This window comes from Oncorhynchus clarkii, chromosome 30 (assembly GCF_045791955.1).
Source record: "Oncorhynchus clarkii lewisi isolate Uvic-CL-2024 chromosome 30, UVic_Ocla_1.0, whole genome shotgun sequence".
Lineage (NCBI taxonomy): Eukaryota > Metazoa > Chordata > Actinopteri > Salmoniformes > Salmonidae > Oncorhynchus > Oncorhynchus clarkii.
In genome coordinates, this window is record NC_092176.1 from 24,962,008 (window position 1) to 24,980,478 (window position 18,471).

The 18,471-nt window shown below is 41.8% G+C and overlaps 1 protein-coding gene and 1 long non-coding RNA gene across 3 annotated transcripts in view; one reads left to right on the plus strand and one right to left on the minus strand.

Annotated features, from left to right (window-relative positions):
• Positions 1-18,471, minus strand: part of LOC139389597 (polypeptide N-acetylgalactosaminyltransferase 9) — a 135,475-nt gene that overhangs the window by 52,833 nt on the left and 64,171 nt on the right. For both annotated transcript variants that reach the window (XM_071136438.1, XM_071136437.1), the window contains exon 6: positions 4,422-4,539. In XM_071136438.1, the coding sequence (XP_070992539.1) occupies positions 4,422-4,539 (118 nt within the window). The remainder of the gene's footprint in view (positions 1-4,421; positions 4,540-18,471) is intronic.
• Positions 7,986-14,598, plus strand: LOC139390119 (uncharacterized). Its single transcript, XR_011629467.1, has 2 exons — positions 7,986-8,162; positions 13,531-14,598. It is a non-coding gene; the product is annotated as an uncharacterized lncRNA (long non-coding RNA).

Here is an 18,471-nt window from a genome sequence, read left to right on the forward strand (position 1 = left end):
CTCAGTGCCTCTTTGCTTGACATCATGGGAAAAATCAAAAGAAATCAGCCAAGACCTCAGGAAAAGAATTGTAGACCTCCACAAGTCTGGTTCATCCTTGGGAGCAATTTCCAAACGCCTGAAGGTACCACGTTCATCTGTACAAACAATAGTACGCAAGTATAAACACCATGGGACCACGTAGCCATTACACTGTTCAGGATGGAGACCCTCTGTCTCCTAGAGATGAACGTACTTTGGTGCGAAAAGTGCAAATTTTTCCCAGAACAGCAGCAAAGGACCTTGTGAAGATGCTGGAGGAAACCGGTACAAAAGTATCTACAGTGCCTTGCGAAAGTATTCGGCCCCCTTGAACTTTGCGACCTTTTGCCACATTTCAGGCTTCAAACATAAAGATATAAAACTGTATTGTTTTGTGAAGAATCAACAACAAGTGGGACACAATCATGAAGTGGAACGACATTTATTGGATATTTCAAACTTTTTTAACAAATCAAAAACTGAAAAATTGGGCGTGCAAAATTATTCAGCCCCCTTAAGTTAATACTTTGTAGCGCCACCTTTTGCTGTGATTGCAGCTGTAAGTCGCTTGGGGTATGTCTCTATCAGTTTTGCACATCGAGAGACTGACATTTTTCCCATTCCTCCTTGCAAAACAGCTTGAGCTCAGTGAGGTTGGATGGAGAGCATTTGTGAACAGCAGTTTTCAGTTCTTTCCACAGATTCTCGATTGGATTCAGGTCTGGACTTTGACTTGGCCATTCTAACACCTGGATATGTTTATTTTTGAACCATTCCATTGTAGATTTTGCTTTATGTTTTAGATCATTGTCTTGTTGGAAGACAAATCTCCGTCCCAGTCTCAGGTCTTTTGCAGACTCCATCAGGTTTTCTTCCAGAATGGTCCTGTATTTGGCTCCATCCATCTTCCCATCAATTTTAACCATCTTCCCTGTCCCTGCTGAAGTAAAGCAGGCCCAAACCATGATGCTGCCACCACCATGTTTGACAGTGGGGATGGTGTGTTCAGGGTGATGAGCTGTGTTGCTTTTACGCCAAACATAACGTTTTGCATTGTTGCCAAAAAGTTCAATTTTGGTTTCATCTGACCAGAGCACCTTCTTCCACATGTTTGGTGTGTCTCCCAGGTGGCTTGTGGCAAACTTTAAACGACACTTTTTATGGATATCTTTAAGAAATGGCTTTCTTCTTGCCACTCTTCCATAAAGGCCAGATTTGTGCAATATACGACTGATTGTTGTCCTATGGACAGAGTCTCACAACTCAGCTGTAGATCTCTGCAGTTCATCCAGAGTGATCATGGGCCTCTTGGCTGCATCTCTGATCAGTCTTCTCCTTGTATGAGCTGAAAGTTTAGAGGGACGGCCAGGTCTTGGTAGATTTGAAGTGGTCTGATACTCCTTCCATTTCAATATTATCGCTTGCACAGTGCTCTTTGGGATGTTTAAAGCTTGGGAATTTTTTTTGTATCCAAATCCGGCTTTAAACTTCTTCACAACAGTATCTCGGACCTGCCTGGTGTGTTCCTTGTTCTTCATGATGCTCTCTGCGCTTTTGACGGACCTCTGAGACTATCACAGTGCAGGTGCATATATACAGAGACTTGATTACACACAGGTGGATTATATTTATCATCATTAGTCATTTAGGTCAACATTGGATCATTCAGAGATCCTCACTGAACTTCTGGAGAGAGTTTGCTGCACTGAAAGTAAAGGGGCTGAATAATTTTGCACGCCCAATTTTCCAGTTTTTGATTTGTTAAAAAAGTTTGAAATATCCAATAAATGTCGTTCCACTTCATGATTGTGTCCCACTTGTTGTTGATTCTTCACAAAAAAATACAGTTTTATATCTTTATGTTTGAAGCCTGAAATGTGGCAAAAGGTCGCAAAGTTCAAGGGGGCCGAATACTTTCGCAAGGCACTGTATATCCACAGTAAAACAAGTCCTATATTGACATAATCTGAAAGGCCGCTCAGCAAGGAAGAAGCCACTGCTCCAAAACCGCCATAAAAAAGCCAAACTACGGTTTTCAACTGCATATGGGGACAAAGATCGTACTTTTTGGAGAAATGTCCTCTGGTCTGATGAAACAAAAATAGAACTGTTTGGTCATAATGACCATTGTTATGTTTGGAGGAAAAAGGGGGAGGCTTGCAAGCTGAAGAACACCATCCCAACCATGAAGCACGGGGGTAGCAGGCTTATGTTGTGGGGATGTTTTGCTGCAGGAGGGACTGGTGCACTTCACAAAACAGATGGCATCATGAGGCAGGACAGTTATGTGGATATATTGAAGCAACATTTCTAAACATCAGGCAGGAAGTTAAAGCTTGGTCGCAAATGGGTCTTCCAAATGGACAATGACCCCAAGCATACTTCCAAAGTTGTGGCAAAATGTCTTAAAGACAACAAAGTCAAGGTATTTTAATGACCACCACAAAGCCCTGACCTCAATCTTATAGAACATTTGTGGGCAGAACTGAAAAGCATGTGCGAGCAAGGAGGCCTACAAACCTGACTCAGTTACATCAGCTCTATCAGGTGTAATGGGCCAAAATTCACCCAACTTATTGTGGAAAGGCTGTGGAAGGCTACCCAAAACGTTTATCCCAAGTTAAACAATTTAAAGGCAATGCTACCAAATACTACTTGAGTGTATGTAAACTTCTGACCCACTGGGAATGTGATGAAAGAAATAAAAGCTTAAATAAATCATTCTCTCTACTATTATTCTGACATTTCACATTCTTAAAATAAAGTGGTGATCCTAACTGACCTAAAACAGGGTCTTTTTACTTGGATTAAATGTCGGGAATTGTGAAAAGCGGAGTTTAAATGTATTTGGCTAAGGTATATGTAAACTTCCGACTTCAACTGTATATTATCTCAATATCCTGTTTGTTTAATGATAATGTATATTTTATTTTCTTCACACAATACCAGAACTAAAGAAAAGGTTTGAAATAAAAATACTGTTTGTGTAAGTTTTATGGTGAAAGACAAAGAGAGACTGTTATGCCGATGTTTGTGACATTGGTGTTAAGTTATTATTACATGACTCAAGGAGATTGCAATTACTTTATGTTAGCACAGTGCAAATGTCAGACCTGACACAAGTCATCCAACTGAGCAGAATAAGAAAGTGGAGTACATCAGTATAGAACACACACTCTAGTGGGTTTGTTATAACACTCTACTTAGTGGCCTTGTCTGAATGAATCTCCTATCCTATGAACCCGCCCAGTGGCATGGTTTGCTGCGTAAAGACAGGTCCGGTGAATAACACAACACAGTTAACCTTGAAGACTGAAATTCGGGATGGCACACCGAATACTGAAATAACCATTAGGAGCAATGAGGAAGGTGACTGTTCACTGGAATTAAACCTAAAACAAACAGTTACTGCATAATGAGACATGGAGAACATATTATTGTCTGAATGCCTCTTACTATTTGGGGGGGAAACCTTGCTATTGATGAGGATATGTTATGCTAGTCCACTTGGAATGATGAGGACTCTGAGACGGTCATTAGCTACTATAACACTGCCTTCAGGTTCATCTGAGGGGTTGAGTTATCAATAAACCAACCAGGATCTATCCTCTCGCCTCTGGAGTCAGTTTTCAAAGGCTACAGATACCCTTCTGAAGCACCATTCTGAAGATTTTGAAATGGAAGTGATGACATTAAACGAAGAAGGATCTTTCAAGCATTTCTCATTTCAATAAGCAGAGAGTGAGTTTAGATTCAGAGTGCTTCCACTTGGCTGAGGAGAAACATTTTCTGAATTTAAACGCTACCAATTCTTCAAGCAAGCCGCCGCTCACATGAAGCATTAAATTCAACTAAAATCAGCTGCAAAGATTTCTACATTTTCAGTATAGGGCTTTAAGGCCTTTGGGTTGACTGAATATTTATTTGCATTAAGGGTTTTCCCTCCCATCTGAGAAACTTTCTGACTTTGCAGAGTTTAAACATCTCTCTGTTGATGCCGCTGGGTATTGAATCTTAAGCTGTAACCCTTAAGCCTAAAAAAAAATAAGGAAACTTAATCATGAGCCATTCCAAAGACGGGAAAATATATTTCATAAATACTTTCACCAGTGACTTAAGTGATCCGGCACTACTGTACCTAATATTGGATTTGTAATGACTGCTATTGTGTTACAGAACACTAGCCTTTCCTTTCCACCCAGCAATCAGAACCCAAACCCACTAGCTTTAGCAGAATAGACTCATAAACAACCCCAACTTTTCTAATGGCATTTCTAACTACTTTTTTTGTGTGGTTATGATGTAATACCTTCATGTTGTAACTTCTAATAAAATAAATGTCTCCATTTGAAAATAGGAAAGGAATTTGATAAGCAGAATGAATGTGTTGTTGTACTCACCCGCATGCCAAGCTCAATGTTCTCGCCTCCATAGACTTCCATGCCAGGATCAAGGAGGCCAATCTCACTAAAGTATTCTCTGTCCACCACAAAGGAGCAGCCGATCATAGCTGGCGTCCTAGATGAAAAGAGAGAGGGAAAGAGAGGGGGAGAGGCTTTCAAAAACTGTGTTCATTCCCCTGTCATTGTCTTGATCAGCTTCAGTGACAAACCTTTATACACCCACTGTGCATTCTGTTGATTAGAGCCTTTACTAAAACAACAGGATTCATAATAATGTTTATAATCACTGCACACAAGACAGTATGCACCCCGGGCTACATTGCAGGCCGATACACGATTGACTTGAATTTATTTAGTTTCCAAATCTATGCAGAATTAACCTTGGAAAGCCCTTTGAATAACAATGCATTTTATATGTGTTGCTATAAAAATAAAGAACAGAGGACACCATTGTTTTCTCTTAATTTTATATTTGCATGTGAGGTACAAGTGTACTCAGACATGAATGTGTTTTGATAAATCTACATTCTGTAAAAATAGCACAGGCTCAGGGTTTGGCATGTCTTTAGATATGCATTTCTCCATGGGTGTCACTGTTAAAACATCAAAAGGACCAACTTCCAGAGACATCCTCATAATACAATGTAACTAAGTATACAATAAAGCTTTTCAAGAAAGATTGCTTTAGGGACATTTGAGGGGTATGAGGGGGAAGCTATGATGGGACAATGTCATCTAGTAAATATAGATGACACTGTCAGAAATGTCAGGAAGTTTCCCCTTGGAACACACACATGCCATGAGATAGCCGTCTGTGATGGCCTGAGGATAGAATGGGTCACTCTTTTCCACTCCACCCTGCTCTCACTCTCAAGGTCTCTAAAGTAGTTTTATTTCCGGGACTACTGTCACCATAGGCATGCTTTTACTGGCTTTATCCATGGAACTTTAAAGTGCTCTGTGACAAAGATGTCATACGTTATATAGAAATATAGCTGTCCGTGTTGTGTGATGGCACGCATCGTTAAAAGGCTTCTTTTCAATCTGATCAGCGTTTAGCCGTTATTTACTGCAACATTGTGTCTGCAGTTAGTACACCATACATGAACATGCACAGTGGAGAGTGCAGTCCACTACGACTGGGCCTACAGTAAATAAATTAGTGGAAGGAGGTTATTGGAGAGGAAGGATGAAGAGGAGACTATGATTTCATTGATAATATTCAAAATAATGTTGTTTTAGGGCTATCAAGGATGCTGTGCATGTATATATTTGTATGCATATAGTTGTGTTTAGACGATAACTGCAGTAGTTTCTTTTTCACAAAATAATCTGCTTGGAGTGTGCTTTTTGGAATTATTGTGGGGGAAGAAAGAAAGAAAGACACACACACACTCAAAAAACAACCTAAGCATGTCTAATTCTCTCATCAAAAATGCTTTGTCTCCACTTCCTACTGCACAGTCAGTTCTCTATAGATATCTGGCAAAAAAGCTCACTTTTCCAATGTACACACTGCTTACACACTCTCATCCTCTGTAGGGTTTTCACCTTCAATTCTTATTACATTTTCAGACACTCTTAGTAACCTGACAAAGTTTATAAAAGAGACGTGTTTGCTTTTATATTGAATGTGCCCAAATACATGAGTGCGAAGGCAATCGGTCTCAGCTCTGAATAGCCATAGGTCTATTGTTGGTGGGCAGAGAGCTTGAGGAAACAAGTAAAGAAATTATTTCCAATATGGATCCACATGGCTGACACACTACCTGCCCCTTTAGGCACACTATCCATTCACAGCAAAGTATCAATAACAGGACCACAAATAGCAAACAGCACCTGCAATTTTTGCTGGCACATTTGCAAGGCATATTTTGGAAAGACAATTTATGTCTAACTGGCAATGCATAGTTCAGTTGTATGCAATTTAAATAGTGATAAGCAAAATAGCATAGCCGTATTGTCAGATCAGCCTGTTTGAAATCTTCCTTAAGAGGGTAAGGCGGATTCTTATCTTGTCTCTGCTGTCGCTCTTGGTTGGCTCCTGACATTGTGTGAAATTACAATCATATGGTAATATGCTTTAATGCCTCAACAAGAAGACAAATGGCCCATAAGTTCAGCAGTCACCTCCAGTGTTCAGACACAGCATTTGGGGTTATATGAATAATGAATTTAATCTCTGTATGACCTGATTTACCAAGTGTGTGTTTTCGACCTTTCCCAGCCAAACACGTCTGGAGAAATATGACTGTTTCTGTGTGATGTAGAATATATGATATAACACTTTAATCATGAACATATTAATTAAGCAATAATACATGAGAGGACATGTGTTATGGCATTTTTATCACAACGGGCTACCAGCTTTAAAAAGCTAGATTCTTTCTCAAACGATACATTTTTCAACAAAACGTGATTCTACATTCACTAACACTTGTTGTCCAGTGCAATCGTAGGTATTCTCTGGTCGTTGGTTCTATTCATATTGAATGCCATGTGAAGCAAAACTAACCAAGGCTGGTAGATAGTTCCAGAACTTTGTAGGTTGCTATGGTAAACAAAAAATGGTTGCTATGAACTTCCCCCCTGTTAGCTAGCCAAAAACACAGCTAACACAATCACTTCAGACTGAAGCTGGAAAGACAGCAAACTAGCTGCATTTTGTTTTGTCTTTTTTTCTATTGAAATGTCTTTGTATATATCCATAAAAAGTATGCTGATTCACGATTTCGACTGACTGTGAAAAGCTGGCTCTCTGTCTCCTCCCGACTTCCAACAATGTTTCACTTTTGAACAATGTTGCAAATGTCAGAGATAATGTCTAGATGCTTTTTACAGTGGAGATCAAGTTCATAAATTGCATGGCTGGACAGTGCATTTGTAAAAGTAGTAGTAGTAGTGCGTTGCTAGATAACGACCTAAAGGATGGCAAGTTTTATGAATGAGCAGCCATGTGTAAATTGTCTACTATAAAACTGCTTGTTTGGATCCTGGATGAATTGGACGATCAGCGTTCCAAGGCGTGCTGTATAGGTCATCACCACAGACACTCCTATGCTTGCTAACAGTTCCATCTGAAAATGAACACTGCGCCTCCATAAAAATATCATGGTAATTTTACTGTCCGAATCATCTCTTGTATTTATCTCAACACTGTTATATAAGTATTCATACACATAGCTCATAGAAACAAAGACATTCCGTCGTAAGAACACATACACCCAGCCACAAGACTGACCCCCTCTATTGGTCGGATGCTCAGGATAAGGCTCTGCTGTGCACCAATGGGGCTTCTGCTCTGGCTAGAGCAAGGCCCGCCTCCAACCCTCCGACCAGTCAAGAAGACCGAAACGACAAGACTCCACCTACTTTATTCTATGTATAAAAATGAATGTAACCGTTGTATAGGCTCTCTTTTTCACCTGGCTCCTTGCCGAGTTATGTGAACTAGGTCCGTGCACGTAAAACTGCGGGACAAGATATCTCTGACTCATTAAAACTGTCTTTTGTTACAACTGAAATCCACTCTGTCCAGCATCCGTGATTTGGTCTCAACTCTCCAGTATTTGAACACTAACAAAACTTGGTAGCAGAGGATGGTTGTTCTTGAATTCGATCTATTATAAGTTAGTGTGAGAGGACGAGACTGATCACGGCTAAAAAATCAGACGGAAGAGTGACTTCCCCAGCCATTCATCTTGCCTCAGGAAATCTGATCGGAGCGCTCTATATAAGGTGAGCAGAGCCCGTTATATCGAAATATGCATATTGTATTATAGCCTAAACCAAATTTTGATCAGAAAGTACTGGGCGTGAGTATGAATCGGTGCCCACATTTTTTACATAAGAACCTAAGACATTGATTAAAGATATCTTGTTTTGTAAAAAAAAAATATATATATATATATATATATATATATATATATATATTCTTATTAATGGGCCTATACTCAGTTATTTTAATAGGAATGTGTGAATTGTGATTGACCAATGTGTTAAATTCCTCCAGGGACCCTATTTGTTCTGAAATCTGCATAGAAAACTGTCCTAATTATATATGTATTGGGTTGTGTATAGAGGTGACGTTAAATAGTGGCTGTGTTTTAACACGTAAAGGACACAATTATGGATGTTGGAAATTCAATGAGAATTTCATACGAATGAATGAATTATAGATTAACCGAATCTGCAAGTAAAAATGTCCTATTTTGATACGTTCTGTACTATCGAATAAGGTCTTGTGGAGGTGTGGTTATAGATGAACCGGATCTGCAAGTAAAATCTCCTGTTGATACATATAACATCGAATAGGTCTTGTGGAGGTGTGGTTGGATTGAATGAATCTGCATAAAAAATGCCCTATTAAAAAAGCTGTGTATTATTTAATAGGTTTTGTAAGAGGTGTAGTCGAGTAGATACAGGATATGTAAGTTTGGCGTTCCACAAGACAGAGATCGGGAATGAGGTGGCTATTGCACATCAAACAATAAACATAATATGAACCAGAGTTGACATTCCATGATTTGGAGATGGGGGAAATTAAATTGAAAGAAACGTTTGTCGCGGAGTAGGTTGGGATACGTAACTGGGCTATTAGGCACACGTGCTGGTAGACAAAGCCACCTTAGTATCGAATGGCCGTGCAACTTTGATTGACAGCAGCCGGGCTGGAATACTGATTTTCGTTTTTTTCATTCCTGTTGATATTGCCTAAAGTTTAAAATTATTATGACAATTGCTATAGAATCGCTGGAATTTACTGATATAAGTTCATAAAGGAACTTACTGAATTGTTTCTAGAAAGTATTTAAATAAGCCGCCGAGCTTAGTACAGACTTTGTTTGACAGACGCTAAAAGCTACACACTGATTTTTGGGTTTTTCTATTCTATCCATATTTCCTAAAGATATATAATTATTCTGACAATTGCTATAGAATCGCTCGAATTTACTGATATAAGTTCATAAAGGAATTTACCGAATTGTTTACAGAAAGTATTTAAATAATTCACTGAACAACTCTTAGTTGTCTAGAAATTCTATCTATATTTCCTAAAGAGCTAGAATTACTCTGAAAATTGTTATAGAACCGCATATATTCACTGATATATTGTTCCAAAAGGAAATCGCCGAATCATTTTTAGAAAATACCTAAACGAATCGCTGAACAAATTCAAATAAAATACCGGAGAAACAGACACGTGGCGGGCGTCACATACTGATAACCCCCTTTGTATGCGAGGGTGGGGGTAGAAGAGATAAGCCATTGCCAGTACAGCAGTACATCTAAGCATACAACGATAGAAATAAACACCACATAGTAAGGATTGAATATACCTAAATAACGCATTATACACATTATCAGACGAACTAGATAAAATGTCTGCAGCTACCACGCCCAAACTAAAATTCAATGAATATTTAGATCAGAGTATGATTGATAGAGCGGGAGGTAAAGAACAGTATGGGAAAGTGGAGAAAGTGTGGAAAGGATTACGGATAAGATGGACACAAGCAGGTTATTTTAGCGGAGGACCACCTACAGGGGGGAAACTCCAAGATATGCAGACAGAATTAGAGGACGCAGTAGAGCATGCAAAAGCGAGTGAGGCGGAGAGAAACAAGATACACAGGTTCAAAAAAGTAGGTACAAGAGAGAGAGAGAGAGCGGAGGGGGAGCTCAAGATAGGTACATGGGCCATACAGGAGAGTAGGAGGGTACTACCAAAAAACACACCAGACATGATGTGCGTGGCTATTGTGGCGTCGGGGGATGTTAAAGCTCCGCCTGAGAACTTGCCCACGGCTCCCCCTGTGGCCGTTTCTCCCTCACTATATCCACAATTGACAATGGAGGCAGTTCAGCCCCCGCCATACTCAAAGGGACAAAATCACCGGAGCCCGTCACACAACCCATTCCTGCCCAGGGCACCTCCCACAATACAGGCTCCAGTTCTGAGAATAGACCAAGGGGAGTTAAAAGGGGAAATTACCCTGGGGATAACGGCTGGCCATATGGTATGTGAACAGTTCGAAACTGGGATTCCAGGAGCAGGAGACCTCCCCCAGGAACGGAGGCCGCAATGCTCCTCTGTGAACTCTCTCACCTCTGAAACCAGAGGACACCTACAAACAAGATTAGATTCAAACCACTTCTATCAGACGGATAGGGAGGACTGTCATCAGAACATGGATATCGAAAACGAAGAAGAAATTGACATGGTGCTCACCCCAGCTCCGATGGGAGCTCCAAACGTGACTAAGATGCAGGAGCTGCTGAAATCATCAATAGCTCGAGCTAAGGAACTCAGGGAGCTAATAGCTAACCAAGATAACAACAGAGAGGGAGCCTACCGTGTGGAAGGCATAATGAGAGGAACAGTAACCAAAGTTACCGAATCAATGGGGTCCGAAACACTCCGTCGGTCCTCCAGAATTGCTGATAGAAGAGAGCGAGAGCAGGAGATGGCAGGACAGTACCCCCTGCGACCGACACCAGGTGATGCACACACTGTGGAGTACCAGCCCTGGAAAATGACTGATTTAACAACACTGATGGGACAGATGCCTAGCCTACATGGAGGAGCTTCAGCGTGGCTACTTCAACTGCAGACACTTACGTCAGGCCTGCAACTCTGCCTAGGAGACATGAAAGCACTTCTAGCAAGAGCCACCGACCACGGAACCATGGAGGCCCTCATGACAGCAGCTGACCTTGGATGGCGGGCCCCAACACTGCCCATAGACCACTTCCGTACCAGATTATGGGAAGTTCTACGGAGAGCATACCCTACAGAAAGAAACCATGCCACCTTATCCTCCTTTACAATCAACCCAGGTGAGCAACCTGCAGCATACCTGGACAGGGCTAAGACCACATGGAGATCGGTCCATGAAGAACCATTCAATCACACTGATACCACACTCAGCATGTGGAAGGAAATGGTGGTCAACGGGTGTCCTGGAGATGTTAAAACCAAACTCAGAGGAACGGTAGGGTTGATTGCACTTCCTCTGACCCAATTCAATACGCATGTGCACCACCATGTGACCCAGCACAACAAGGAAAGAGGGGGTGCTGAGAGCCAGGTGCAGTCCCTCCAGGTACAACTCCTGAAACTCCAATTGAAGGAAGCACAACAAGGAGAAAAACCTAAGAAACAGATGGTGGCGGAAGAAACGAAGGAGCCGGGAACCAAAACAGACATCTCCCAAATAGTGGCCCAGACTGTCTCTCAGATGATCCAACAGCAGGCAGCCTCACTCACGGCCACTAGGGGGGCCCAACCACCCCAATACCCTCCCCCACAGCAGTATATCCTGCAACAACAACACCCAGTATGGGCTCGACGGGGTCCCTACACTGGACAACACAGAGGGGGAAACTACCAGTGTTTTAACTGCGGAATTCCCGGTCATTTTGCCAGAGATTGCATGAAACCACTCTCCCCGCAGCAACAGCAATGGAGAGCAAGAGGAAGTGGGGGAAACCCACCTCTGCAACATCAGCAACCAGGACCCACACCCATGCATCAGCAACAGCCAGCATACAACCACCCAGAATCTAGCCACATGCAGCAGGAGCAGCAAGATTACAACCAACCCTCCCACTTCAACACCTGATCACCCAGTAAGAATGATGAGGATGCCACTCCTGCCGATGACCACACTGTCTGAAGCCCAAGAAGTGTACTGGCTAAAATGCCTACCCACAGGGCCTGCCACCCCTCACATCCAGTTTAAGTTCAACCAACTGAAAGCTCAAATCTACACTCTGCACCCATATAAGACTCCCCAAGCTGAGATCCATTGCACACTCAATGCAACAGAAACTGATGACTGCCTCTACACTGCAGACTGGGACGAAGACATGATGCACCTGACCCCACCTATCAGGTGTTGTACCATTGGGTGTGGCCCAGAGGGGGTGGCAGCACCGGTCATCCTACGATCAAGGAACCTCCATGCACCCCTGGCCTGGACGGCTGAAGCATCAACAGCCATAGCACTCCTGAAAACAGATCTATCAGCGGCAGCAGCTCTGACTGCACCTGACTACAAGAACAAGTTCCATTTGGATGTTTCTGAAAGGGAAGGATTCACCTCATCCGTCCTATTCCAGAAACAAGAGGGGGAGAGAAGGGTCTTGATGCACTACTCTTCAAACTTGACCACATTGAGGTAGGACAGTCAACATGCTCCAGATACGTTGCTGCAGTAGCAAAAGCTATTGAAAAAACAGCTCACCTCGTGATGTCACCCTTCAATCAGCCATCATCCCTCAACCAGCATCGGCCAAATTAGCTGAAATCATCGGATTGACGCAGGTCCTCATCAGAGGAAAAGGAAAGACTGAATATCTATACAGACTCAGCCCATGCCCATGAAGCAGGCCACACTGATGGACCCAGAACTTTTATGAGAAACACATGGCCCCACACACGAAGGCAAACTAAAGACCCTCCAAAAAGGCCTCGCACATCTGGTGGCACCCTCACATAAAAAATATGACTGACTTATTTTATGACGATGATTTATTTTGTGACGAATGCAATGGTTGTGACAGACACAACCCAAAGAAACCATATCGAACACCAATGGGCTCATACTTAATACCTAATGCATGTTTTCAGGATATTAGTATAGACTACACCGACATGGGCCCCGAAAATGTATCTAAAGGCAAACTCTATCTCCTAGTCATAGTAGATAGGTTCTCCAAATGGGTAGAGGCAATACTAACAAAAGGGGAGGATGCTAGGTCAGTCTTTGAGTGGCTACAAACCAAACTAATACCCAGGTATGGCATCCCAAGACAAATCAAATTTGACAAATGGCTTACATTTAACAAACACCTGAGACAGGTGGAAGAAAGATTTGGCATAACCCACAGATTTGGATCTGTGTACAGGCCCCAATCCCAAAATCTGGTGGAACGTCAAACCAAAAGCAAAAGCTAAGATAGCTAAAGTATGTGCCTCATGGGATAATGACTGGTAGAGTCATGCATGGTCCACCAAGGGAGGGAGGTCATATGCCCGCCCTTGATGTACAACAAATTGTAATGTCTAATTATGTGAAAAAACTGACGGTTCTCTCTGCAGCACTCTCTACCCAGGTTCACAAGGTCCAGGAGGGGGAGCTGCCGGGGGACACGCCACTACTGAAGGTAAAGGTTGGTGACGGGGTGAGGGTTACAGTCCACAAGAGAAAGTGGCTGGAACCCAGGTGGACTGGACCGTACGAAGTGAAGGAGGTTACTTCACACTCAGTCCAGGTCAAAGGTAAATCAGGCACACCTTGGCACCGCCTTACACATTGCACCCCAGCCCCAATTCCTTCTAGAACACTGACTGAAGTCAGAGCTGATTTGAGCGGCCTAAATTCGATTCCAAATGAAGACACTCCTTCCTCAGGTGATGCGGCATCAAACTCCGCCTCCCCTGAGAAGGGAACCTCGCCCAGTTAGAGGGAAATTTCTCCCTCTCTGGGTGAGGCTGGGGATATCTGGTCCCTTATTTGTGATATTCCTACTGATATTTGGAGTAACCCTAGGACTTTCACATGGTTAATTGAACAACTATTTCACCCTGCCACATCACGTACACCAACCCCTACACATGTCCCTAACTCCTTTTCTGATATCACTCCCTCCAATCACTCCCGTCCCAAACGTAGCACTACACCTACAGACCCACCATGCAAACCAGACAAGGTTAGGAGCACCACCTTATGTATACCCACGATTGCAACCGCCACCTTTATGCTATAGTTTTCACGTCTAATAGACGTGAAGAGAGGGATTTGTTATATAAGTATTCATACACATAGCTCATATAAACAAAGACATTCCGTCGTAAGAACACATACACCCAGCCACAAGACTGACCCCCTCTATTGGTCGGATGCTCAGGATAAGGCTCTGCTGTGCACCAATGGGGCTTCTGCTCTGGCTAGAGCAAGGCCCGCCTCCAACCCTCCGACCAGTCAAGAAGACCGAAACGACAAGACTCCACCTACTTTATTCTATGTATAAAAATGAATGTAACCGTTGTATAGGCTCTCTTTTTCACCTGGCTCCTTGCCGAGTTATGTGAACTAGGTCCGTGCACGTAAAACTGCGGGACAAGATATCTCTGACTCATTAAAACTGTCTTTTGTTACAACTGAAATCCACTCTGTCCAGCGTCCGTGATTTGGTCTCAACTCTCCAGTATTTGAACACTAACAACACTCACATGATTTCCCCTTGCTTCCAGCTTAGCATTTGGTTTGATACAGCATGGTTAATATTAGCCTAGCTGTCTGCCTGCCTGCCTCGGAAACTATGTTTCACTTTTGAATTTCGATTTCTGTAGCGAGTACTATACATAGAGTGAATCGTGCCCAGACAGACAACTTTTTTTTCTGAGCCAGTCGAAATCAAATCCAAGTAAATACCAATAGAAAAGAAGCTCAAACAAACGAAAATGCAGCAAGTGTAATGTCATTCCAGGTTAAAGGTTTGACGTGAGTGAATGAGTTAGCTGCAGTTGCCTAGCTAGCTAGCAAATAACAAGACATGTTTTCCAGCCTTGCATAGCAACCATTTTGTTTAGATCTGAAGAGCAGTCCTTTTGCATAGCAACTATGCCAACATAATTAATGCCTAGGGTCGTGTCTGTAGCAACATGAACAAAATCACTAACAACCAAATTTGTCTGGACTATCCACCTCATTTTCGAATGTCGCTATGGGCAAAGCCAAACAACGGTGTGACGTGATGGATTCGACTTCCGCTTTACTTACGTACTGCAGTACACCCGTGGTAAATTTGCTTGAGTAAATTATTTGAACGATTCCATTTATAGAGTGTAAAAGTCAAGTAAAAACGTGTAAGTGTAATTGTATTTCCTTCAAGTTCGCTAAAGGTGCTAGACCTACAAGTGTAAGGTTCTGTATTTATTTTCTTAGTCAACCTTGTGTTCTGTTTCGTTGTGTTCTTCAACGAAGCCTTGTCTTTAATTTTTGTTCATTGATTTCACCTGTGTTAGTTACATTCCTGGTCTCATCAGCTCCTTATTTAGTTCAGTTCTTTCTGTTTGTGCCTTTGTGAGGTATTGTTAGTTTTGACTCTACTAAGCCTTTTCCTAGCTCGTTTGTAAGAACCAGCCTTCAGTCCTAGTTTTGATTCACCTGCCTGTTTGCCTACCTGTGTATGACCATTGCCTGCCTGTGACCACGATTCCTGCCTTCTGCGAAGGCGAAATGAACACCTGCCTCGCTCTGCGTGTGAATCTACACCTTTTTATCCATGAGTATTCCTTACAACAGGTTATGTTGTGATAATTACGTTAGTTGTGTTGTGTAAGAGATAAGGGCCATCCACCAAGCCTATAACGATAACTATAATGATCAACTAGGCTACATAACTATAAAACGTTGGTGTGCATCCACAGGAAAGTTTATCGTTCTACAGTCCTGCACCTATCAATCAACATATCCTATTGCACGCTGCCTATTAATAAATAAGGTGGTACCACAAGACAATTTATGAGGTCACCAAGGCACAGATACTGGTTCAGACCATTCAGTGTTTTCAGGGTGTGTTCATTGTCATAGTGACAGCTGCAAATAATAATTCAATGTACATGTAGCCCTAATGAAAATAATGTAGTAACTTGTATTTAAATGTAGCAATTCAACAACAAACGCCCTTTAGCCTGCACATGTTTTACGGCATGTCATTGCCTCAATGCTCAAGTGGTTTACAAGTGATTTCCATTTTTCCATTGGTTGTCTATTCCTTTGGGTATTTTTCACTGTGCTCATCTAGGCTATGTCCTGTGCAACTATTTGTGATGCATCAGTGCAACAATGTTATCATAACCGGTAAAAGTGATCACACCAATGAACTCCCCGAAATTGATTTTCTATGTTGTAGGCCTGTTTTACATTCGGCAATTAGTAAAAACAAGCTTGGTTCTTTCCCCGAATAGGCTATTAGGCTTAGTATAAAAATAAATGGCCTCTACCTTTTGCAGCCTATAGCTTTCCTGGGATTTCACAATAAGAGGAATGGCCTATTGCGGAAAGGGTTTGTAGCCTAAATAGGGTTTGTAGCCTCTGTAGCCTATAGCCTGTTGCAGTTGTTCCTGTTGCGCACAGGAACAACTGCACAGGAACCGCTGGAAGAGAGAGGCTTGTGATGTGTAGCCGAGGTAAGAAGCTAGATATTAGGCTATTCGCTAAATATTAGAACTATAAGGTAAATATTTACCTGTCAAAGTGCAAGAAAATAAAGTGAACAGATGAAGAAATGGCAAATCTGTACTGCGTTCCTCCAGGGTGCGCTCTGTGGTCCCCGGGCACGCAAAGTTCCACTTTTGATTAGGCATAGGTCTACGTTTTTAATCCAGACAATTATTACGACAACACAGTGCAACATGGAATGTATTATTGTTATCAAGAGAATACCCAATTGTCCATAGGTTGTAAACTACAGTGAAGTATGCGCATTTTAACCGCTCAAATGTCTTTAGTTTCATGACGAAATAGCTGCATAGACCTACAGCCTAGGCCTGGCTATGCAACCATTTGGATCAGTTTTGGTTTATTCTCAACAGTTTATAAGAACAAGCAAGATACCTTAGCAGGCCACTCTTATGGTTTATTTCGTCAGGATGTATCCCAGTGTTAAGATAGGTCTACTATAGGAAAATGTGGGCTTCTCCTTTCCAAAACCCCGCCCGTTCTTAGTACTGTAGCCTATATTACATTCAGCAAGCAAGAGCAAGCGTGCATCTCTCCTCCAATAGGCTATTAGTAGGCTAAAGAAAAAAGTTTGAATTAAGTGTCCAACAAGCTTTTGTAATCTGGCTTTTCCTGGGACTCCACAAGATTTAAGAGGAATAACCGTGGTAGTGGAGAAGCCAGGTGCTTAATCGTGCAACAGAACATGGGCTATAGGTTAAATCTCAATCCGGTCTAAGTAAAAGCATAAGCATATTAGACAATAATTTATAAGCTCAATGATAGGCGTAATACTGCAGTGAATATATTCAGTACATTTACACAGCGAAAGAAAAAAATAAGTTTATCAGACAACGAAATCATAGGTAGTTACACTATGTGCGCTCTCGAGGCTGCGCCGGAAAAGCTCCCATGTTTCTAGGAACAATCCTTCTTAGTCTACAACACAGTAATAATGAATAATGATATTATTGTTTTCAAGTGGGTACAAAACTCTAGTCTATGCTGTAAAGTGCAGGGAATAGCCTATGTAATAGTGGTGCGAGGGTCAGCTGTTTGTTCACACGCACCCGTCCACAATTGCTAAAAACCCATCCACAACCACTTACTGTATGTAATAAAGTGAAAATCTGAGTCCGGCACCCAGCCCTAACCTGCAAATATAGAAAATGCGCTATAGGCTACAGTCAGACTGCAGAACAAGTTTGTGAAAGGGGTGCAGGATTTTTTTTTGTTGCCTGATTTAGATATGTTTCTGCTTATAATTTCCGAGATTTTCGTAGGCTATATGTTAGTCGAGTTGTCTGTAATTATATACATGTAGTTTGTATCGATAGATTATCGATTAGATTCAATGTAATATATCTATAAAATGAATGCTTCAGTCTAGTTGTTGTGTTGCTACCATGTTGTTGTTATGTTGTATTGCTACCATGCTGTGTTGTCATTGTGTTGCTGCCTTGCTATGTTGTTGTCTTAGGTCTATATTCATGTAAGTGTTGTGTTGTCTCTCTAGTTGTGATGTGTATTTTGTCGTATATTTATATTGTATTTATTTTTAATCTCAGGCCCATGTCCCCGCAGTAGGCCTACCAAAACGGATAAGGCCGTCGTTGTAAATAAGAATTTGTTCTTAAACTGACTTGCCTAGTTAAAGTTAAATAAAGGTTAAAGAAAAATAAATAAATAGTTGACATCGGTGAAGTTTTCTGTCATCTTTCGCGGTGCAAAGACGTTTATGGGCTGGGGAGAAAATATAATAAAGCAACAACAAAAACACGATTTTCTGTACAAAATGTCCAAATTACATCAGT